Consider the following 23,887-nt stretch of genomic DNA (forward strand, 5'->3'; position numbering starts at 1 on the left):
TTATTTGCGTAGCGTTGTATAGTATCATCTGTGTGTGTGTGTAGAAAATTTCTCTCAGTTTGAAGTTGCCTCCTTGTCATATCTTTTGCTGAGTATTAGCTAATGGTTTATCATATTTTTTCAAATAGAGCAGCTTTTACAACTTATTTCAGTTTTCCTTTTTTAAAAAAGTATTTTTTTTTTTTAAAGATTTTATTTATTTATTTGAGACAGAGAGAATGAGAGAGAGCACATGAGGGGGGGAGGGTCAGAGGGAGAAGCAGACTCCCTGCCGAGCAGGGAGCCCGATGCGGGACTCGATGCGGGACTCGATCCAGGGACTCCAGGATCATGACCTGAGCCGAAGGCAGTCGCTTAACCAACTGAGCCACCCAGGCGCCCCAAAAAAGTATTTCATTTTGTGACTCACTTTCTGCTTTTAGCTGTTTTATTTCACTCTATTCACTTCAGGAATTTTGTTTTCACATTTCCTGAGTTAGATATTTAATTCATTTATTTTTATCCTTTTGTTTTTCTTAATTTTAGAGCTTAATTTTCTTGAATGATGCTTTTGCTGTATCCCATGGATGTGATATATAGTATTTTCCGTTATTTTTGCTTTTTAGGAATTCTGTAATTTTGTTCTCTTTCCCCTTTGAGCTAAGATATGTTAGTTTTAATTTTGACATTTTCAAATGGTAATCTTATAATTATAGATACGTTTTGCTACTCTATAAATATTGAACATATAAACCAAGTAGTGTAAGTTTGTAGGTCACCCAGAGCTTTTGACCCAGGAGGAACACCCCTCCCCCACCTTTCTCTCTCCTTTCTCTTTCTGTCTCCTTTCCTCTTGCTCCCTTTGTCACACACAACCTTTGACCTCTAGATGTAACAAATTAAAAGTTAGCTCCTTTATCTTCAAGTGAGGGGGGCGGGGGCATCCTTTTTATCATGAGAATCTTGAATTAGTAGTAACGTTTAATGGGAAATTTATTTTTATGAAAATGTGTTTAATAGCTCTTGTACTGCTTATGTCTTCAGGGAAGTAGTTTGGTAAAAGAAAAATGGCATTTACTTTTTTATTAATGTAAAGTATACTTTTCATTAGTTAGCATGAGCAATATTTTAAATATTCTGGTTGGAGAGATGTTTTATTGGATATTTATTTTCCTATTGCTGATTCATAATTTGAAATGGTGTGTGAATGTGTTTTATAGTATATTTGATAGTAGAATACAAAATACAAAAAGCCAATCATAAGCTTAAAATACTAATAGAGACAAATATTAGACACTATTCTAAAGTGCAATTTATTTAAAGTGGAATTTTATATCAGGAATCATTTTTTCTAGGAACACTGATTAGATATGTAATCAATATAAGGTCTCCTGTTCCCTCTAATTCAAGGGTACCGTCTTAGCTTTTTTAAAACAGAATTCTGAAAATGTGCTTTTTGTGAAATGCAGGAAAAGAGAAAGATTCCTGTATTTCCCAATGGATCTGCCCCCAGCTCTGGTGATACTCCTAAAGAGGTCAATCATCATGCTGGGCCTGAGCTACAGAGGACTGGACGGTGGGTATAAATACTGATTCATTGTGGGAGTCTTTTGGGGGGAGTAGGGGTTGATTTGATGAAGGCATAAAAATTCTTTTTTTGGGAAATATATGGAAGTTAATCTTACACAGTGTTTTTTTCATATTTAAAAAAGTGCATTATTTTGTAAGTGTATGATGTTAAGGAAAATTAAGCATTTTAAAATAATTTTACTAGTATATACTTGGATTTTGTGTATCGAGTTACATAGTATATAGGGTAATTTGCATTACCTATAGAGAAGGTTCTTGAAGAAGTTGTTGAGTGCTATTAAAATTCTTGAAGGTAGAGAATTATGGGAACAGAGAGGAATTGTAACTGATATTTTTTGTGTGTGTGTCTAGACTTAAAACTCTTAAATGAGCATTATATCCTGAGATAATGTAAAATTAGACAGTGAAGCATAATTAAACCATGGTAATGAGCTCTAGAAACCTAGTTAGAAAAACTGTTGAAGATGTTAATTTTTGTAATGTAGAAGTATTGCTGGGTGCAAACATTGTCTTAAAATATTTTGTAGAAGTAGAGAAATGTTACGGTATTTCCATACTGTAGCAAAGCACGTAGATATTGACTCTGTTATCCACTGGTGGCTGCTGTGAACAGAAGAGATTTTGAATCTTAAATATTTGTTTAGCAAATCAGGTCATTTTATACACACACATTATTAGGGGTATTGATGACATGCCTAAAGAATACTGTATAGAAGAAAAATAACAACTGGCATACTGAAGATAAAATTTAGAGAAACTTAAACTCACATTTTATTCATTCATTGTTTATTCATTATATTATAGTCTCTGTAACTATCATAGAGAATAAGACTGCCCTGGTGCGAAAGGTGGTGGTCTAGTACTAGCTGTTAGTATTATTTCTTCAGACTTCAGACTGAGATAGGGTTAGTGACTGAGAAATACCAAGTCAGGCTCCCATTGATTTCATGGCCTCACGAGAGCCTCCTATTGATCAGTTATTGATTTGATGAGGCCGTTTCATTTTCTAGGTCATCCTTTTTTATTGCAAGTTGATTTCCCTTGCTGTCAGATTATTTATAGAGTAACTTAACACTTGTCAATGTGTGTTTAGTATTTATTTCAGTATTAACTTTATAAAAAGGTAGAATGGTAAACCTTGAAACATCCAAAGCATTTTAAAGCATAAGATTAATTTTTTGGCGTATTTTCTACAGAGTGATTGTATGTTTTATGAGTCACAAAACCTTTTTCAATTACTGATTTGTCACTAGCATTTACTGAGTACCTACTATGTCGTAGGCAGTGTTCTAGACACTGGTGATAAAGGCAGTGAACAAGAAAAAGTCCCTACCCCTCACAGAGCTTATATTAGATGTATCCAAGAGTCTGACTTAAAAAAAAAAAAGGGAAAAAAAACCCCAAAAAACCAAAAAGAACATTGAAATGGTAAGGCTTTGATGTGCAAATACAGATTTTAAACTTCCTAATTAAAGCCTCTTAGTTTTATTAATATGCACATAAGCTTGAGTACATATTCAGCAAATTAAATGCAATGAAGTAGTTCTTAGGCTTTTCTCCTGGAGAAGAAATATTTATGTGATTGAAGTACTAATTTTAAAAGTCATTAAAATTATTTAATTCACTACTGACTGAGTCTAAGCACAACATAGTATATTCATATTAAAGGGTATTTGGGGACTTATGATTTATATTATAATTGCCTTCCTGATATTTCTGACACTTGCCTTTAAGATTTATAACGTAGATAATAATTGATAGAATTGCTTATGCACATTTTCATGAATGGAGTGTTAGATCTTACTGATTTTTATTGTATATTTTCTTGTACATTTGTGTCTGAAATTACATTTACTCATATAAAATCATTTGTCTGCAGTCTTCTCAATATATAGTCCATAAAATATAGATGTTTATGTGTCTTTTAACTTAATGACATCTGCCTTTCCTCTATCAGTGGATTAGACTAAATGAGTGTATCTTCTATAATTTATATCATGATTTAAATAGGATATTAATTTTTGTTGACAAAACACTAGGCATCAGCAGTTTTATGTAGCCCATAGTTTTAGTTTGAACTAGCTAGAATCCTCTAGTGTACAGTTTGACGAGTTTCATCTCACCTATTTAGGCTTTTTGGTGGTTTGATACTTGACATCAAAAGGAAAACACCTTTTTTCTTGAGTGACTTCAAGGATGCATTAAGTCTACAGTGCCTGGCCTCGATTCTTTTCCTATACTGTGCCTGTATGTCTCCTGTAATCACTTTTGGAGGGCTGCTTGGAGAAGCTACAGAAGGCAGAATAGTGAGTACAAAGATTGGTAGTGGCCAGGCTCTTAGCTCTTCAGAGGCAAGTGTCTGTATGCATTTGTCTCACTATTCATATACTTTCATTTGAAGAGTCTACCCACAGCATGATTAACCTGTCCCAAAGCAGACTTCCCCCAAAGGTAATTGCTATGGAAAACATGGGGAAGCCATTTGAGCAGGAGAAGATGCACAGTTGAGGTAAAAAAGAAAAAAAAAAAGAAAAAGAAAAGAAAAAAAAGTTTATCCTGGCTTGCTGGATGAATGGTTTTATAAATTGAGTAAAAGGCTTGTATTGTCTCTGTTGTGGGGAGTGGGGAAGGGTTGGCGGTGGGAGACAAACTGAACTGATGCTGGGTGGGTCATGGGTGGGGGAATTTATCAACCGGGGCTACTTGATATCCTGTAAGGCAACAGAGGATTCGTTAGAGCCATGTAATTAATATTAACTCATCACCCCTGGTGGGTAGGCCCTGACTCGACAACTAGACTTTGGAAGTTGTAGACAAATGGTGGATTTTTAGTGTTGTTTATTTTGCTGTTATTAAATTTGTGTGAAGGTAGATAATGTTTTAAGTATAACTGAAAACTGAATCCATATTTTGATATGACTAAAATGAAAGTGTTTATGAGTTTTTGTTCTTGGTAATGCTGTATAAGGGGCTGTGGGAGGCATGATAACAGTATCCAGTGCTTTGTAAAATCTTGAAAGACTTTTTGTTTATATACATTTTAATGGCATTTAAATGAGATGATCTGTAATTCTTGAGTGTATTTTATTTGATTGTATTTACTCTTGGGAGGAAATACATTTTTTACAGATAGAAGATTAAAAAAATAGCCAAAAGCTAAGTAATGATAATTATTGAATTAAAATACTTTGTGAGCTGAACATGAGACAAATTTGACAACTGAAATTTCCTTTGAAACTCAATTTATTTTTGATTACTTAGATTCTTTTACCTTATTCTGCAATCATTGTATCAGGGAATCTATTTTTAGTAAGTTGCTTTTATGTGCTGTGCTGTCTCAAACTGTACATGTAACTCTGCTGGTCCTCCTGGAGATGTGTCTTACCTGTTACCGTCACGGAAATGCTGCTGCTTGCTTTTGGACTGTCCTGCACTGCCTGCCCTTCTTATCCCAGCATTTAATACCACGTGCGTGTGGTAGTGCTTTAGGCATCGGAGGAATATAGACAGATGTAAGATGGATCCTAGCCGAAGAGAGAAAGATAAGCTAGTGTCCACGTAGGTAATACGTCACGGGGTGCTGTGCTGCACGTGAGTGCGATCAAGGAAGAGCTGTAGCAGCCGAAGTAGCAGGAATAGAGAGACATCAGGAGTATTAACAGAGGAAAGTGATGCGGAGATGATGCGTTTGTTTTCAGGTGCTTTATTGGAACCTCAAGTTCCAGAGTTTGTCGAGTGGTAAGGAGGAAAAATACAGGTTGGGAATAGATGAGGTTAACAAGGGGGAGAATTTATAGTGACTGGAGAGGGAAAAAGTAGGAAGTTACTTTTTAGTTTGTGGACTAGAGGAAGAATGAGAATGAAGAGGAAAATAGCTCTGCAGATTAGCCAGGGGAACCGTCAGAACTTCAAAAGAGGAATCAGGATGATGTAATCTTGCAAAAACCAAAATAGAGGCTTTGAGAAAGAGGAATGAGGAGCATGGTGTGGTCAGTGCCATGCAGTGGAGAGGTGTAGTACGGGGAAGGTAACTGGTAGGGCTTTCTCATGGGTACAGTGGAAACTTCTGAATGTGGTGAGGGGAAGGCAGGGTGGTGGGGCTGTGATTTCTTTAGGGAGAGAGACCATTCAGTTTGGGGATGAACATAAAAACAGTTGAGAAATTAGAAAAAGAATAGATCTGGGTTGAAGGAACTCTAGGAAATGTGCCAATAAGGGGTTGGGAGAGGAGTGGCGGAGTGGTGAAGGGAAGGTCTTCATGTGGCAGGTTCTGCCTTTTCAACATGATGTTGGGAAGGGAAACTAATTTTGTGCCTATTTCCACCCCCGCCCCCAACCCCCGTTAGCATTTCTTTATTTGCCATCTCCTTGCTTCTCTTCTGAATTTTTTGCTTTCTATCTCTAGATACTATTTAGACATTTTTTTCTGCTTAAATTCATTCCTAAATTATACATATTCTAATTGAGTTAAGGATTTTATAATGGCTTAGCAGTTAATATGGACACTTCGTTTTGCCAAAGATATGTGAGTTTGATCCTATTTTTATAGTAATAGTTGAGTAATGCTTTTACTGCATACTATTATTTTTGTGATTTTGATTTTGGAAGATGCTGTTATTGCTGACGATGAGATTTACTGCCGTTTGTTGAGTGCATTCGGTATGGCAGCCTGTAGCCTTGCTAGGTATTTTCACAAACATGGCTTTATTAAGTTCTCCTGGCTATGGTCACTCCTATTTAAAAATGAGAAAGGTTGGGCTTGAAAAGTTTGAGATATGGCTGTGGCTTAACGTCTAGTAGTAATGGGTCTCCTGCTCAAATCTGGTTCTGAAGCCCGCCCTTGCCTGCTGCTGTGCTGCCTGCCAGGTCCAGGAGGGGTGTTTCTCACAAGCTTCTTTTCCTTGCTTTACCAACGATGGGCTTTTCCTCTCTTGATAGTGCCTTCCAGTTGACCTTGATGTTTGTAGATGGTAAACTGCTCTTCTCTTTCTGATCCCACCCCTCTGTCTAGCGGCATAGCCTCTACCCCTTACCATCTAATAACCTAATCAGTTAGAAGGTAATATTGGTAGTGCTACAGAAGCGACATACTAGTTTTGATTTCAACTTTCCTGAGTCTTTCATTTTCTTATTTTATGTTTTTTACCAAGCCTTAATAGTAAGGTACTTCTTCATTTAATGGTTGCTGTGAGTTTTTTAAAGAGATTTTCCATCTGTTTCAGGATAAAAGCATTTTATTTTTGATAATCTGTTGGTTAAGCCCATCATATAAGATTAATTTCTTTAAAATGTGTGGAAAATTGCTCTTTAGAAATCATTTTGAGAACGTTAGCATCACTTGTTAATTTCTGATTTATTTGAAAAAGTTTTTTTGTGCACACCATATGGAGTATTTACTATTTTTTTTTTAAGTGAACTATTTCAGACATAACAAAAATATCATCTTTGTACTTCCCACAAGCTTAAGAAATGAAATACCTATAGATAGAAAATCTCTATGTCTCTCTTCCCTTTACTCCTCCCTCCTGGCCTCCCACAATACTGTGTTTTGAATAAAGGTTGATTATAAAAGTTTACTTTTAATATGAAAACAAAGCAATTTTCCCTATGTATTTAAAATGTGTTTGTAATTTTCCATATTTAAAATTTAAATTTGACTTAAAAGTTGTGTCTGCTTTATATTTTTAACTACTTGATCAGTATTTTTATTTTCCAGATGTCTTACATGTATTTTAGTAGGTTAGAGATATGTTTATGGTGTATTACTTCTATTCATTTCTTTTTTCCTTAAACAGAGTGCAATAGAGTCTCTTTTTGGAGCATCATTAACTGGGATTGCCTATTCGTTGTTTGCTGGGCAACCTCTAACAATATTGGGGAGCACAGGTCCAGTTTTAGTGTTTGAAAAAATTTTATTTAAATTCTGCAGGTACGTAATTGTTATTTACCTATCACATGTGTTTACATATGTGTATAATTATATTGTTTATTAACTTAGTTAAAAGTGCATTATGTATTTAGTAGCTGAAAAGGAAGATCTGATCAATATATGTGTAATTTCAGTATTTTGGGGCTACCGTGTGGTTGACCCTACTCTGGTCCCTACCATTATTCCTACCCCAGTCACCTTGAGTATAAAATCAGTGGATTTGAGTCCTGGTCAACAAATCACTTGGACAATAAGAATCCTTTGTTCTAGCAAATTTCAACCCACTAAGAAGGTGTTAATCTAATTGTTGGTTAGTAGGTATGTTGGTCTTATAAAGGAATTTAAAAAAGAGGTGGATCTTGGAGGTTCAAGCTGACTTTATCAGTCAGGCCTGTTTACCAGAAGGAACCATAGCTGTCTGTTGAGGTGTCAGTCCCCACTGGCAGGGTTGTTCGCAGTGGGAATCAGAGCAGGGTGCTGTAGCTGGTAGACTTGGGATTTGACATGGTCAGTACTATTCCTTTTGTGAGACAAATGTAGTTGAATATTTTAGCCTGAAACAACTTGATCCTATTAAATATTTGATGCATCTAACTCACCTTGTTCTGATTCTTTCCTCACTGAACAAGCTGATTCTGATTCCAGTCTGGCATGCTAGCTACATAGACTAAGAGAGAATGCAGTGAAGTGTTCTGGACCCTGTGGTCTTAAAGTAATTTCGTACTTGACATTGAATTTAAAAAATGAAGTCACTTTCTGTGGTGACACTGGTGGTAGGAGGGATGGTATTGGTGGTGGCAGTGAAGGGGACAGGGGTGTGGTTATCATGTTGACATAGAGCTTCTGGGTCTTCAGAGAGTCACATCCAGTTGACCTGTAGAAGGGACATCTGTCATTTATTCCTCAGAACTGATTTCAGAGTGAGGTCTTTATTTTTGAAATATTAATTGCCTGGTAGACTTTCACTGTAAATCTTTTATATAAGTAAAATATAACCATTATAATTTTATTATCTTCAGCTATAGCAGAAACATACAGAATGCTTTCTTTAGTCATTATTGTTATCCTGTAATTTGCTCTTTTTAGGAATCTTATGTTTTTATACTCTTTTTATTGCCTGTTAATGAAATTTTAACTAAAGATATACATTGCCGTGTGTGTATATTGATCATGTTCATGTTTTTTCCCTAAACAGAGATTATCAGCTTTCCTATCTGTCTTTAAGAACCAGTATTGGTCTGTGGACTTCTTTCTTGTGCATTGTTTTGGTTGCAACAGATGCGAGCAGCCTTGTGTGTTATATTACTCGATTCACAGAGGAGGCTTTTGCGGCTCTAATTTGCATCATATTCATCTACGAGGCTTTGGAGAAGCTCTTTCATTTAGGAGAAATATATGCATTTAATATGCACAACAATTTAGATGAACTGACCCACTACTCGTAAGTTTTTCTGTTTTTCCCAGTATTAAAATGTATTTTTGCAGAGATGTCTGAGCCAAAAAAAATGCATTTTTTTGCATTGTGATGCTCATTGTATATCTAGCTGTAACTACCCAACTAGCCATATGGAGGTTGACTTGTTTGTTACAGATGAGATTTTACCAGAGCACTCAATGAACATAAATACAGTTGAACAAATTCAATCATTTTTATTCCCTGAAACAGCTTATTCAAATGTTATGTATTTTTGGTCTTCTGTTTGAATCAATTTAATTTCAGTTGTTTGGTATTTGAATCAGACAGTTATATTAGATCTTGTATTCTTTAGCCAAATCCTGAATGTAGGATGTAATATTTCTTATATTTTTCTTTTTCTTTATATATGTGTGTATATAACTGGGATTGCCAGTATATACATACATACATTTAAGATTTTATTTATTTATTTGAGAGAGAGCAAGAGAGAGCACAAGCTGGAAGGAGAGGGAGAAACAGACTCTCCGCTGAACAGGGAGCCCGATGCGCCAGGGCTCGATCCCAGGACCCTGGGATCATGACCTGAGCCGAAGGCAGATGCTTAATGGACTGAGACTCTCAGCGCTCCTGTTTCTTACATTTTTCATGTTTTGCACTTTCATTAACATTTTTGAAGTCTGATAATTTTTATTTGAAGTTATTTTTAAAGTATAATTTCAGTACACTGTCATATGCTATTTGGTGCAGTATTTTCTTTGTGATAAGAAAATCATGAATTGAAAATATTTTAAGACTCTAGAATAAAATAAGATTTGAAAAGTAATTATAATAGTTACAAAAGGTTGGCAAATATATTCAATAAAGTCAAATAGGTTATTAAAATTAAATGTATCTAGGTAGATAGAGGCCTGTATTTGCTGTCTTGAGCAGTCATGCTTGGTGTAAATGTGATCCTGCATTTGATCGACTTACATGGAGAAAGTGGTTACCAACAGACAAGGGTACAATTCCCTCTTTCTGCCTACGCAAGTCCCAAATCCCTGTGTTCTCCTCCCTTCCCTCCATTCCTTCCTTGCATACTCCACTTTGATGGACAGAGTAGGGAGGGATATGAAAATTTCTATGAGACATTGACCTATTTGAGGAGACTAGAGACATTCTGATGCCAATTCTGTTTTGTGCTATCTTCTTTGCTCTTAAACTAGTTAATTGTTTAACTGTTATTCTTGTTTTTTTTCTCTTTCCCTACTCCTTTGACCTTCATGAAGCATGGCTTTATAGCTAGTGCTTGCCAATCAGAACAGTGTGGTTAACTGAGTAATTACATGTGATCATGATTCGTTCAGCTGACATCCTGTGAGCATTTGCAGGCACTGTGTTAGTGGTGTTGCATAATTCATATCACGTGTGACTTAATTATTCGTATCATAGCCCCTTTTGTGTATGAAGAAACTGAGCCTCATGGAGATTAAAACCTGCCTTGGGTCAAACAGCTAGTAAGTGATAGAGCATGGAATGAATCCAAAGTCCAGCCTCTTGCCTGTTCTCAAAACAGCTCATTATCTAATTGGAAATATTCCTGTGTGTTTCTTCTTTTTATTTTTTATTTTTTAATTATTTTTCTTCTTTTTATTTTTTAAATTCACATTTAGAGATTTCTTTGCTTGTGTGTGTTTCTAGCTTTTCTTTAGGGGAGCTAGTTCTGGATATAAACTGAACTCTCTGATCTCCTTATGACCTTCCTAGTCCTGTCCTGATGAAAAACCGTGTTTCATTTATTTCTTTAAGATGAATCTTAAGATCAGTAGAGGATGAGCATGAGTAGGTAGGGCTTGTCAGAGTACCAAGCATTAATAGGAGCATTGCTTTTTTTGGGAATCTGTGTGTTTTGTGTATGTGTGGGTGGGGCACAGAGCAGCTCCCCTTAGGTAAGATTTAGTGGAGAGTAACCTTGCTAAACATGGTGGTATCTTTTCATATTTTTAAAGAAAATAGTATCCCTCCCCAAGGGATATATCTAACAGGTTTCATTAAGATATTCTGTAAAATATCATTCTGTTGATATTGATTAGTTATGTTTTATTTACATAAGCCAAATCTTGTTCCGTTCCATTGTTTCTGATGTGTTTTCACTTTCTAGTTTCCATGCATTGCAGCATGGGAAAAAGTTTAATTAAAAGCTACCACAGGGGTGCCTGGGTGGCTCAGTCTGTTAAGCATCTGCCTTCGGCTCAGGTCCTGATCTCACAGTCCTGGATCAAACCCCATGTCTGGGTTCCCTGCTCGGCGGGGAGTCTGCTGCTCCCTCTCCTCTTGTGCCTCCCCCAACATGTGCTCTCTCTCGCTCTCCAATAAATAAATAAGATCTAACAACACTACCACACTGTGTGATTGATTTAATAAAATGTAGACATGAAATGCAGGACCCTTAAAATTTTATCCTGTTCTCGTTTCTCAGATGTGTATGTGTTGAACCTCCTAACCCTAGCAATGAAACTCTAAAAATATGGAAGGAAAAGAATTTAACAGCAGATGATATTTTCTGGGGGAATCTCACTGTTCCTGTGAGTACATGATGAAATAAAGGATTTTGCAAATATTAACCTACTTCTTTAGCTTTTTATGAGTAGACCTACGTTTTCTTCTTGATAGTAGGTATGATGTGTTTTCAGAATGTAGTGTTGTGTTGAGCAGACAGAAGTTACCACATGTTTATGTATCATGTGGTAAAAAGTGTAGGCTGAAAAGAATGAACCTGGTAAGGGAGATAAAAATGGACTAAATGTGACTTCCAAGATTTAATTATTAAAAAAGTGTGAATATACTTCTGGTTTCTAATTCCATGTAGATTGGTAAGTTCAAAGGAAGTGTCTGCTAGGACTCTGGTTGCATATACTGGAGTTGACAGAACAGCCAACATCCATTTGTCCTGCTCTCCGTGTATCAGTTTATCTGCTCCATGAACATCTTATTTAGAAGATCATGAGTGCTTTCCTAATGTCCTCGATGTCAAACTGAACTTTAACTGTGGTCTAGTAGTCTACTCTGTAGTCTTGTCTGTAGAGACTAGTGTAACTTAAGCACCTAAGAAAGGAGGAAACAGGACAAAAACACATAATGAGCACCTACTGTATATTCCCAGATTGGGCTTTGGGATTAAGACATAAAGTGATTCTGGCAATATCAATTAAAACCTAGATCTCTTGAGCTTCTCTGGTGCTTTTTATATCATATAAGCAATTGCAAGGCATTGTTTTCTCACTAAAGATAATAGTTATATTATTGGAAGGGTATCATATAACTGGAAGGATATCGATATATCATGGGAAGGGTACCATCTGCAGTTTTATCTCACTGATAATTTAAGTCTGTATGGTCCAGTACAGTAGCCATTGGCCACATGTGTCTATTTAAATTTAAGTTAAATACAGTTAATTAAAAGTTCAGTTCTCAGTCGAATTAGCCATGTTTCAAGAGCTCAGCCAGTTCATCTGGCTGCCACATTGGACAGTGGAGATAATAGAAATTTCCATCAGCACAGAAAGTTCTGTTGGACACTGCTGATTTAAAGCATATTTATATATCAGTAATCAACTTAGATTAATGCTTGACTGTTTTATATTTAAAAAGTCAATTTTGCTACGAAAGAGGTAGAGTTAATAGAGGTGCTCAAATGAAAGTGATCTGTTAAAAAAACCTCATTTCAAGTTGAATAGGAGGTCTTGATATTACAGATACAGGTCTTTTGTGTGTTTTCTTGATATTAAAAAGGCCCAATGTTTTTGTTTTTGTTTTTTTATACTTATAGCTTTTATTTTTATGATCCGTGTTGTAAATTTGTACCTTTACTAATCTCAGCAGTTAGAAATTGAGAATAGTGGAAGCTTTGACTATTTTTCTCTTGGTAAACCTGAGTTGTGTTTGTTAAAATGAGTCTCCTTAGAATATAAGTAAGAGAAAAATGACATTAGTGGAGTGTATCATTGTTAATCTCTGGTTGCCTTTCAGTATTTTTTCCTCGAAAGGAAAATTAGGTCAATAGATTTCTATAATTGCATTATGCCATATAATTAAGATTTTTTTTTTAAATAGAAATACTATTTGAATGGTTGCTTTACTGCTTTTAATCCCATGGTTTTGAGTTAAGTCAGAAAAGCCAACCAGTTTTTATTCCTGATTTGAATTTAGCACCATACCATTTTTTATTCAGCATTGTAAATAGACGCAGTAGTAATTTTCTGTCAGTTGCTTTTGTTTTAAGCGACTTGTTTAGAAGTAAAGGAAAGATAGTAAAATTGTGGACCAGCAAGAATGCATACAAAATATTTGGGAATTGCTATTCACTCTGAGGCATTCACTAAAGGGAATATGGAATTGAAAGGAAAGGACTGTGTGGTGTAACTTGGCAAAATACTGTATTTCAGTTCAGTGACTTAAGATACACATATTTTTCAAACTGTAACATCTCTGAACTCAGGATATGTTTACAGTTGAAGTTGACTAGGCAGTGTTTTTTCTTTCTAAGTGAAATACAAAATAATGGCATGTCTTCAATCACTAGCATCTTTGAGTCAATGGAATTCATTGGTAATTTATTAGATACCTGAGAATCTTCTTCATTCCCTCCTTTTTCTATTTTTTTTCCTCCTTTTTTTCCCCAGGAATGTAAAACCTTTCATGGTGTATTTGTAGGATCAGCTTGTAGTCTTCATGGACCTTATATTCCAGATGTGCTGTTTTGGTGTGTCATCTTATTTTTCACAACATTTTTTCTGTCTTCATTCCTCAAGCAATTTAAGACCAAGCGGTATTTTCCTACCAAGGTAACTGGGGTGTGATTTTGGAGTCCTGATAATATTCATGTTTTTAGTTTTTCTTACTTTGGCTTATTTCAGAACAGTAATACATTGTTTGGGGTTAATGGTTGATATCAAATAGTTGTAAAGAACTTATTTATAGTGAAAAATGTATATTACGTTTCTGAACTAATACTAGGAAGATAATGGTACCATGAGGAATGGGATGGTAGTACGTTAGTTGTGAAACGTGTTTCTTTTTAAAAACCTTATTCACACTTTCTAGTGGCATATTTTAATCTGACAGATGAGCATAATATGGAAAGGACACATAGTTTTTCTGTGTTTATTTTAACATAATCCCTTTAATATAGGTGCGATCGACAATCAGTGACTTTGCTGTATTTCTCACAATAGTAATAATGGTTGTAATTGACTACCTTGTAGGAGTTCCATCTCCTAAACTTCACGTTCCTGAAAAATTTGAGGTAAGGATTAAAATATTTGGTTATCTGTTACTTGGGAATACCAAACTATTTTAAAATTAGACACGTTATAGGAATATATACATGTTTTTTCTCACATACATAAAAGATGACAAGATGTAAAGAGACAAGTGAACCTATTTAGGAAGTAAGCAAGAAGGTATCAGAGTTAGTCCCGTCAGGGAGGGTGAATGAAAATACTCATGGTAAGTACTTGGGAGTCATTTAAAAAATTTGACCCTGCTGTTGTAGCTGGAGTTCATGATGTATTTTCCAGGCAAAAGAAACATTCTTTATTCCTTTATAAGGAAGTGACTCAAACTTGAATTTAAAATTGTAATGAGGAGATCCTAGTTAAATTTCTAGTAGGGTGGGGTATCCGACAGTAAATGGAATGCTCCAACAGTAAATGGAATGCTCCATGTCTCATTTTCCAGCAGAATCAGGAGAGAATCAAATATATTATTCCACAAGAAAAATGATACTTACCTGACCATCCATGAGCTCTTTGCATTCATCAGCAGACTGTAGCTATGTTGTACATAATACAGCATATGCATAATAATAGCATTCAAGAATTGTTTTCCCTTTTATAAGTAGGAGTTGGTAGCTTTTGAATAGTTTCTGGAATTTCCTATAGTTGAGATATTTGTGTCCCTGGTTATGTTTATCTTTATAGCAAATTATATGACTTCTTTTAAAAACAGAAGGTTTAAAGGGGATTAGAAATAAGGAATAAAATGAATATAATTTTAGTCTGTTTTATTTCTCATGGGAAAAAATTGTTTTTAAAACCAGTAGTCTCCAAAGTAGAGTGCATGGGTGGAAAATGATCCACTAAAATTATATAGAAGGTCTACTTACATTTTTATTTAAAAATAAAAATTTAGCTTTATAATACTTACTATATGAATTTTACTATGGAAAACCATTAGTAACCTAACATATAAATGCTTATAGAGCCATTGAGTATACTCAATTTTATTAAAAAAATTTTTTTATTGTTTTGCTGCTGGAAGTATGTAATAAAATTTGGATATCTTTGTTTAAAAGCATAGCTATATGAAAGTCTTTTTTTTTTTTTTACCACACCTTTTACCAAATGAAACTATAAGTTAATATTGGTTCAAAATATTACATCATGATGTAATTTCCCTTAATCCTGGGCCCAGTTCCTTATTTTCATCCCTAAATATATTTTTGTTATTCATTTATTGCTCTAGCTTTCAAGTAGCAAACTGATTTCAAGGGGCATAAGATACATTTGGGGAAGTAAACCAAGGAACACTTAAGAACTTGTGCATTGTATAGATAAAAAATTTTAATCATGTACAGTTTTGAATATCAAGCAGCTTAATGTGTATCGGTGTGGGAAAATTGGAATACCTGCATTTGAAAATATTAAATGTTCCTTTTGTATTGACAAGTGTTTTTGTGAAGAAAAAACAAACTTACAATGAAGTTTAGGTAATGAAAACATGTTTAGATTTCAATATATCCAATGCCCTCCAAGAATATTAAACTCCTAGGATCTTTTAAAATTTTTTGTTGTAAAACAAATTTTACGTTACAACTGTGGAATGTATTTGTGTCTGATAAAGTGCCAGATATTTGTCAGTAGATGCTTTGGAAAAATATGTCCTGAGGCCCCTGTTCTGATGTAGTACTGACCCTGCCAAGATAACTAGTCTGTAGGATCTTCAAAGCAGTTTAGTTTAGGAGTTGATCTAGTAGGTAGATTGACCTCACTTTATTTGAAGTAGGTTAGGAGCATGTTGAAATGACACTCTGCTTCACTTACCTATTTGTCTATAACAAACCTCCCCAAACATAAAGCCTGTAAAACAGCAACCCCTTAACTTGTTCATAAATAGGTGGCAGTTGGTACTAAGCTGGTTTGGGATCTTTGATGTGGCTGCAGTCATCCATTGCTTTGATGGGGGTAATATGTCTTCATTCCCATGTCTGGGAACTCAGATCAGATGGCTGAAGCAGCTGGGGTAACTGGCTCCCTTCTCTCTCTCACCACATTGTACCTCATCCTCAAGAAGGCTTATCCAGGCTTACTCAACAGCTAATCTCAGGGTTCCAGGAAGGTTAGAGAAGCTGCAAGTTCCCTTGAGATCAAAACTCAGAAGTCACACAGTGTCACTTTGGCTTTATTTTGTTGGCTGAAGTAAACCATAAGGACATCCTAGGTCCAAGGGGAGGAAATGGATTCCACCTCTAGTTGGAAAGATTGACTCCATGGCCAAGGGACCTGCGTTGAGGGATGGGAAGCATTCTTGTGCAGATAATTCACCATCCATTCCAAGATTTAATCTAGTTCTTTCTAATCCCTTGGAATTTCTTGGAATAGACACAGCCTATGTTGTGGAAGTTTTGTGCGGTAGGAAGAAACTTCTTTCTTTTTATCTTTAATTTTTTAACAGCCTACTGATCCAAGTAGGGGCTGGATCATAAGCCCATTGGGAGAAAATCCTTGGTGGACTTTATTAATAGCTGCTATTCCAGCTCTGCTTTGTACCATTCTCATCTTTATGGATCAACAAATTACAGCTGTAATCATAAACAGAAAGGAGCACAAATTGAAGGTAATTTTAAAATTTTGTGTCAGGTTTTGTAATTTCTTCAAGAGTTTGAGGTATTTTCATAATGACTGGAACATTAAAAGATGTGAGATCAAAATTAATTTCTTCTCTGTTTATAAAATGATATAGAATTTTAACCTAAAAGAACAGTTCAGACTTATAAATATTCATGTTCATTTCACTTTTCAGAAAGGAGCTGGCTATCACCTTGATTTGCTCATGGTTGGTGTTATGTTGGGGGTTTGCTCTATCATGGGACTTCCATGGTTTGTGGCTGCAACAGTGTTGTCAATAAGTCATGTCAACAGCTTGAAACTTGAATCTGAATGTTCTGCTCCAGGGGAACAACCCAAGTTTTTGGGAATTCGTGAACAGCGAGTTACAGGGCTAATGATTTTTATTCTAATGGGCCTGTCTGTGTTCATGACTTCAGTACTAAAGGTAAAATCTCTATTGCAATATTTTAACATCTTTTTTGTCATAAAATTATACTTGGTTGTATGAAAATGAAACATGAAAATATCTAAAATTAGTTTCATTTCCTGGAATTTACTTGGAAAATAATATTCTAGTATATGGTGTTTAGTATGGGAGGCATTTCAGTGTTAGATGTGTCCATCTTAGAAATACTGTAAAAGGATAGTATTAAAGACTATAGAGTTTTGGAAGGAGTTAATCCATGGCTTAGTTATGATCTAAAAGAAGAATATACCCAGAGGATTTTATAGGCATCTTAGAGGAAGTAATAGTGAAATATGTTTGACATAGTTATTTGACCAAAATGTGAAAATAATTGCTATTAATTAAATAAATGTATTCTTTCTGATCAACTAAATGAAATAACGGTAGTAGCGCTCCTTAGAAAACAAAAACAGGGCGCCTGGGTGGCTCAGTCGTTAGCGTCTGTCTTCGGCTCAGGTCATGGTCCCAGGGTTCTGGGATTGAGCCCCACATCGGGCTCCCTGCTCGGCGGGAAGCCTGCTTCTCCCTCTCCCGCTGTCCTTGCTTGTGTTCCCTCTCTCGCTGTGTCTCTGTCAAATAAATAAGTAAAATCTTAAAAACAAACAGCTAATATAAATGAAGTATGCAAGAAATTAAACTTTATGTTAAATATCTTTTAGTTACATCTGGTTTTTACTATACATATCCTAATGAATCTAGTGATTAAAAAACATAATAATAGCAAATGTAGCAAAGTATCTAATCTGAAATTTTCTTTTCATTGTGGAAGAGCTCAACTCCATTTTTTCCCTTGGTGTTTTAGTTATTGCAAAGAAAACTATTAAGTAAAGAGTTGTGTACATTTATAAATTGGGGACAAAACTTGGAGTGTGTATGTATGTTATTATATTAACTAAAAAAATTAAATACTAGAATTCTTTGGCCTTCATCTTATGAACTTTCTAGCAACTGACTAATTCACCAGATATTTGTTGAGTACTTACTCTGCTATTAAGACTGAGGAAATAATAATAAATAGGATATATTATTGTCTGCTTTTCAGAACTTGGCAGTCTAGTTGGTGAAACAGATAGGTAAAGGGATATTTACTGCATTGTGGTGAGTGTATTGTTAGAAGTACTTGACAAAAGAGGAGAAAGATTTAGTGCACTCTTACGGGGATATTGTCCCTTACTAAGGAAGGTTGCCTTTAAAATTTTTTAAGTATTGACTGTATATAGGCAGAAAAATTCAAATAGAACATCAAGAAAGCCCTAAAATGAAAACTTAGTCTCCCTATTCTCCCTTACTTTCCAAAAACAACTCTCCAGAGGTAAACTCTTTTGAACTTTTCTGTTTTTTTAAGTTATATTGGTGGTTACAACCATTATAGTTTTACATATTTTTATAATTTTATTTTTTGCTTGATTATTTTTACACTGAGTCTCTTTGCCTAAGAGTGATTCTCAAAGTTTAGTCTAAGGACGACCTCTGGGTCCACAAAAGCAAAAGTATTTGGGGAGTGTGTCCTCAGTATACCTTTGAAGAACATAAAGGGGTCCTGAGACTAAATACCTTGGGAGTGTGTCATGTAAGGTCGGATGTTTTATGAGGATTTAGCACACTTAAGTGGCCACCAGCCAGTCTTCCTTCCATCACCTGCCTTTGGTTGACTGTGTTTTTAGTTTTATTTTAATGGTTACCAACATTTGCATTTTGTGCTGTAATTATAATTAAACTGTCCATGCTTTTTCTGTAAGTTAAATTATAAAAATGTAAACCCTCTGGGAACACATAAGCAGTATTATGATGATACACCTGTGTTCACTGAGGACTAAGCAGTCCGATCTGCCTGAGTGGAGGCAGAAATATACCCTACTTCCCTAAGCTCCTATTGCTGCTTGAAGAGTAACTGCCCAAGCCTTAGGACCCAATAAGTTTTCTTAGCACCTATTACCTTCCCTTACTTTAAAAAAAGAATTGCATATGCTATTTCTACTTTTTCTTACATCTTTTTTTTTTTTTTTTTTTGCATTGCTAAAGGAATTCCTAATTTTTTCATATGTGGTGCCATGGGTGGTAAACTTTCAGAGTTCTTTCATGTTTCAAATTATTCTCACATTTGATTGATAGATATACGTATGTTTCAGTGTTCAAATTATTTTTCTTTGAGTCTTTTTTTTTTATTTTTAAAGATTTTTATTTATTTATTCATGAGAGACAGAGAGAGAGAGAGAATGGCAGAGGGAGAAGCAGGCTCCCAAGGAGCAGAGAGCCCGATGTGGGACTCGATCCCAGGACCCTGGGATCATGACCTGAGCCGAAGGCAGACGCTCAACCATCTGAGCCACCCAGGCGCCCTTTTCTTTGAGTCTTAAAGTCATTGTTTCCTATAGACCAGTGGTCCGAATAAAATGTCTGATACCTATTTGGTTTTTGTAATTTCAGAGGCATTTTCTTCCTTTCTAGAAGCTACCAAAACATCCTTTTTATCCTGGTGTTCTGCAATTTCACTAGGATATTTAGGTGGATATATGGATAAGGACTTTCATTCACCCTACCGCTCTCGCTATGGGCCATTGTTCTCTGGAAACTTGTGCCTTTGATTATGGGAATGTTTGGCCAGTGTTTAGTTTCTTTTCTTTCTGTTAGATAGTTCTTCAACTTCAGGTAGACAGATATTTTACCTTCTGGAAATGTTCTCATGTTTCTATCCTGTGCCCTCACTCTTAATGAAAATTTCCTGTTTTTCTTAGATTGATCTCTTTAGTCTCATCAAAATCATTATTACAAAATTATTTATTTTGATAATTATATCTTTAAATTTCTAGAAGCCTTTTTCATTCTGATTATTTATTTTTCCTAGCATTCTGAAGTTGCTTTATGGATAAAATATTTTCTTGAAATTTCCTGAGGGTACTTATTAGATTTTTAACTTGTTTTCTTCTCTTCCTATAGTACTTTTTCCTCCTAGGTTTCTTAGGAAGGACATACTCAGTTGTTCAGTAGAGTGTGAATGTGGTTTTCCTCTGTAGCTGTTAGGTCTTTTTTCTTTGCAGTTCTTTTTCTTGGTGGTGAGAGTACTGCTTGTGGTTTTTGAGTAGGTGGATGGAGCCTGCTAATGGCTTTCCTGTAGGATGCCTAGGTATGATAGGTAGGCATTTGGGATCCCTCTAACTGCCAAAGTAATAAGGACTTTCTTTGGAAGTGGAGTTCAATTATTATATCAGTAAATGGTACTATTGTATAGTAGTTACTATATGGTAGTGATAACAATAATAATGGCTAATGCTTTTAAAAATTTTTTATTGTTGTTATTTTAATTCCTGGCTAAAGCTTTTGATTGATAGGCACCATGTGCTTTTCTGAGTATTTTAGTATTTGAGATCCTTTAATCTTCATGCAATCTGTTACAGAAATTATGGCATAGAGAGGTTAAGGCTCAAGAAAAGGTTAACTTCCATTTTAAACCAAGCAGTCTGACTGTAGTGCTCATATTCTTAACCACTGAACATTCTCCTGTTTCAGGAAGAAACATGTAGGAGAGAGACAGTTTTTCAAGGAGGCTCTCGTTTATTAGCATTTTTCTTATTTATAGAAAAGTTAGATCTCATCACTGAAAGATCTTTTAATTCTGTCTCCATAGGTACTCACTATGTTTTTGTGTATTTTATTACTATGAAATTGTTTTAGTAGCATGGGTTCTAACTGTGGTCCTTTTATTTACAGTTTATTCCAATGCCTGTCCTGTATGGTGTTTTCCTTTATATGGGAGTTTCCTCATTAAAAGGAATCCAGGCAAGTCTTAAGTAGTTAATAATTTTGTAGAAAAAGTTAAAACATATTTTAAATTTGCAAAGATTGTTTTTATGATGGTAGTGATGTATTCTCAACTCTGATACTCTGGGAGGCAGGTTAGCTGATGACTTCAAATCCACATTTTCCAAGTGATTATTGCTTACTACACATTTTTCCCTCAATGAGCTCATGAAGGAGATCATCCTTACCTATTTTTAATAGAAGCCAATGAAAGGCCCTGTAACTACTGATAAAGACTAATAGTAAGAAGGGGGCATGTTGAGGACTGGAATGGTTAATACTTGCCATTTGTGTGGTGCAATACAGTTTATAAAGCCTAGTACACAGATTATTGTCTGTGATTCTCAAAACATTGTTAAGCAGCAGGCAAGGAAGAAATACTAATTTTGTCACCTGGGAAACAGGAATAGAGGGACTTATGGATGGTTCTTAACCAAGTAAGCAATGGAGCCAGGGTTAGAACCCAGTGATTTCCCTACTCTGTTTGTCTTGTTGATAATAATTCCTGGAAAACAACCTGATAAAATTTACTAAGTTCTTCCTGTAAAACACTGGGCTCCGAAAGCACTGTTAGCACCACGTGGCCACCTTATCAGGGAAAGCTGACAGCTGGTGCTGGCAAGGCTTCTCAGAGACAGCATCTTTATTTTTTTCAGTAGTCCCGGATCTCCCCCCCACTGGTCAAGGAGTGATCTCATTAACTCACTTGATTTTCTTTTTTTAATTTTTTCTTTTACAACTTTCGTTTACAATTTTGTGAGATCTTACTCCTGGTTTATAAATGAGGGAACTAAAGTTCAAAAACACCAAGGAGTTTGCTCATCGTTTCCTTTTCATTGGGTGAAAGTTTAGTAATTGTTACTTCAGGCTATTTTATAAAATTGATAATGTTAGAGTTGGAAAGAACCTAGGAAATTGTGGCTCTCTTATTGTACATATTAGAAAACAAGGTCAAAGAAAGTAAATGCCTTGTGCAGTTGATTATAGCAGATAAATTTATTTAAATATTTTAATCCCACATATTAAGACATTTTCATTTGTGTTTTCTGATTAAATTAATTGCATTAAATTAGAATGATTGCCTTGGTTTTTGCTCCTCTGCTTGAGTCCAGATGTTCTGTACTGAAATATTCTCCTATACTATCAGAACATATCAAGGATTAGAGTTTAAATCACAAAACGCTAAGGTTGTATATAATTTCCTAAGTAGCAGAAATGATACTTTTGTTGAAAACTTTTTCTTGCTTTGTTTTCCATTCAATACATAGTTTTTTGACCGTATAAAATTATTTGGAATGCCTGCTAAGCATCAGCCCGATTTGATATACCTTCGTTACGTGCCTCTCTGGAAGGTCCATATTTTCACAGTCATTCAGCTCACTTGTCTGGTTCTTTTGTGGGTGATAAAAGCTTCAGCTGCTGCGGTAGTTTTTCCCATGATGGTAAGGCTTTTTTTTTTTTTTTTCCCTAACTTTTTCAGACTTTGTCACTAGTTAATAACACTCCTGTGTGTTTCAACAGTGTTTTACTAACGTTTATCTTAGTACTATAATACAGTAATGTATTAGTAATATTTATATTTGAGAAAGGAAGTAGCCCATTTTAAGCACCCTAGGTGTTTTGAAATATGAATTGGCCATTTCATAGCTATTAAATGAGTCGCTTTAGAAACTGAATTTGCTTTTTATTTTCTATATTTTTGTTTGTTTGTTAGTCCTTGGGCTATAGAATGCTGTTTTGTATTTTTAAACAACTTTTACATTTGTGGGACAAAGATGATAACCAGATGTAAAAAAGCAAAGCAACTGGAACAGCTTAGTTCTTTAATAGAATGTTTCAGTACATCTTTCTCAGAAATTAACAGATCTAGAAGTTAAAAAATAATAAAGATTTTAGATGATATATTAATAAGACAGTATGGTTCACTAAATTACCACAGAATATTGCATTTTGTAAACAGAATATTCATCCTTTGTAAATTCCATGTAAACATTGGCTATGTACTTGACCACAAAGAAAATCTTAAAAATTAAAAAGCTGTAAAAATTATGCAGGCAATTACATTTCCTGATCACAAATAAATTAAGTTACAGATGAATAATGAAAAGCACTAGAAAAATCTAAAGCATTTAGACATTAAATGCTGAAATAATCCCTGGGTTGAAAACTGAGTTAAAAAAAACATTGTAGGTATTGCAGCAGAGAATTTTTAACCAAGTCTGTGAGAGACACCTAAAGTTCATAAGGAAAATGTATACCCTTCATTACATATATTATTCAAGAAGACTTAAAAAAATGCAACCAAATTTTTTATTTGTAAAATCAGTAGTGAATAAACTCCTTCCAAGCTTGAGTAAAGAAGAAAAGAGAGCAAAATATACAAGATTAAGAAAGAGAAAAGATATGTAATCACAGCTGTGAAAGAGATTTGAAGGGCTTTAAGAAAATACTACATGAATCTATAGGAATATTATACATCTAGAGTAGAGGTTGACCAACTTTATTTCTGTAAAGTGTCAAATAGTAAATATTTTCAGCTTTGTAGGTCACAAGATATATAGGCACTTCTATAACAGGAGAGAAATTTCCATAATTTCTTATTGGTGAAATCTAAAAAGTAATTTTACAGTTTTTTAAAATGAAAGACTACTCCGGTTTCATCTTGGGGAGACAAACCATGAGAGACTCTTAATCTCAGGAAACAAACTGAGGGTTGCTGGAGTGGAGGGGGTTGGGAGGGATAGGGTGGCTGGGTGATAGACATTGGGGAGGGTATGTGCTCTGATGAGCGCTGTGAATTGTGTAAGACTGATGAATCACAGACCTGTACCCCGGAAATA

At 35.1% G+C, this 23,887-nt stretch overlaps 1 protein-coding gene across 11 annotated transcripts in view; it reads left to right on the plus strand.

Annotated features, from left to right (window-relative positions):
- Window positions 1-23,887, plus strand: part of SLC4A7 (solute carrier family 4 member 7) — a 107,278-nt gene that overhangs the window by 68,283 nt on the left and 15,108 nt on the right. For all 11 annotated transcript variants that reach the window (XM_034993504.1, XM_034993461.1, XM_034993491.1 and 8 more), the window contains 11 exons: window positions 1,449-1,555; window positions 3,701-3,875; window positions 7,365-7,498; window positions 8,694-8,939; window positions 11,374-11,479; window positions 13,577-13,738; window positions 14,086-14,199; window positions 16,629-16,790; window positions 16,977-17,228; window positions 20,958-21,026; window positions 22,316-22,489. In XM_034993504.1, the coding sequence (XP_034849395.1) occupies window positions 1,449-1,555; window positions 3,701-3,875; window positions 7,365-7,498; window positions 8,694-8,939; window positions 11,374-11,479; window positions 13,577-13,738; window positions 14,086-14,199; window positions 16,629-16,790; window positions 16,977-17,228; window positions 20,958-21,026; window positions 22,316-22,489 (1,701 nt within the window). The remainder of the gene's footprint in view (window positions 1-1,448; window positions 1,556-3,700; window positions 3,876-7,364; window positions 7,499-8,693; window positions 8,940-11,373; window positions 11,480-13,576; window positions 13,739-14,085; window positions 14,200-16,628; window positions 16,791-16,976; window positions 17,229-20,957; window positions 21,027-22,315; window positions 22,490-23,887) is intronic.

Source organism: Mirounga leonina, unplaced genomic scaffold (genome assembly GCF_011800145.1).
Source record: "Mirounga leonina isolate KUSES-001 unplaced genomic scaffold, KU_Mleo_1.0 Mir_115, whole genome shotgun sequence".
NCBI classification, from domain to species: Eukaryota; Metazoa; Chordata; class Mammalia; order Carnivora; family Phocidae; genus Mirounga; species Mirounga leonina.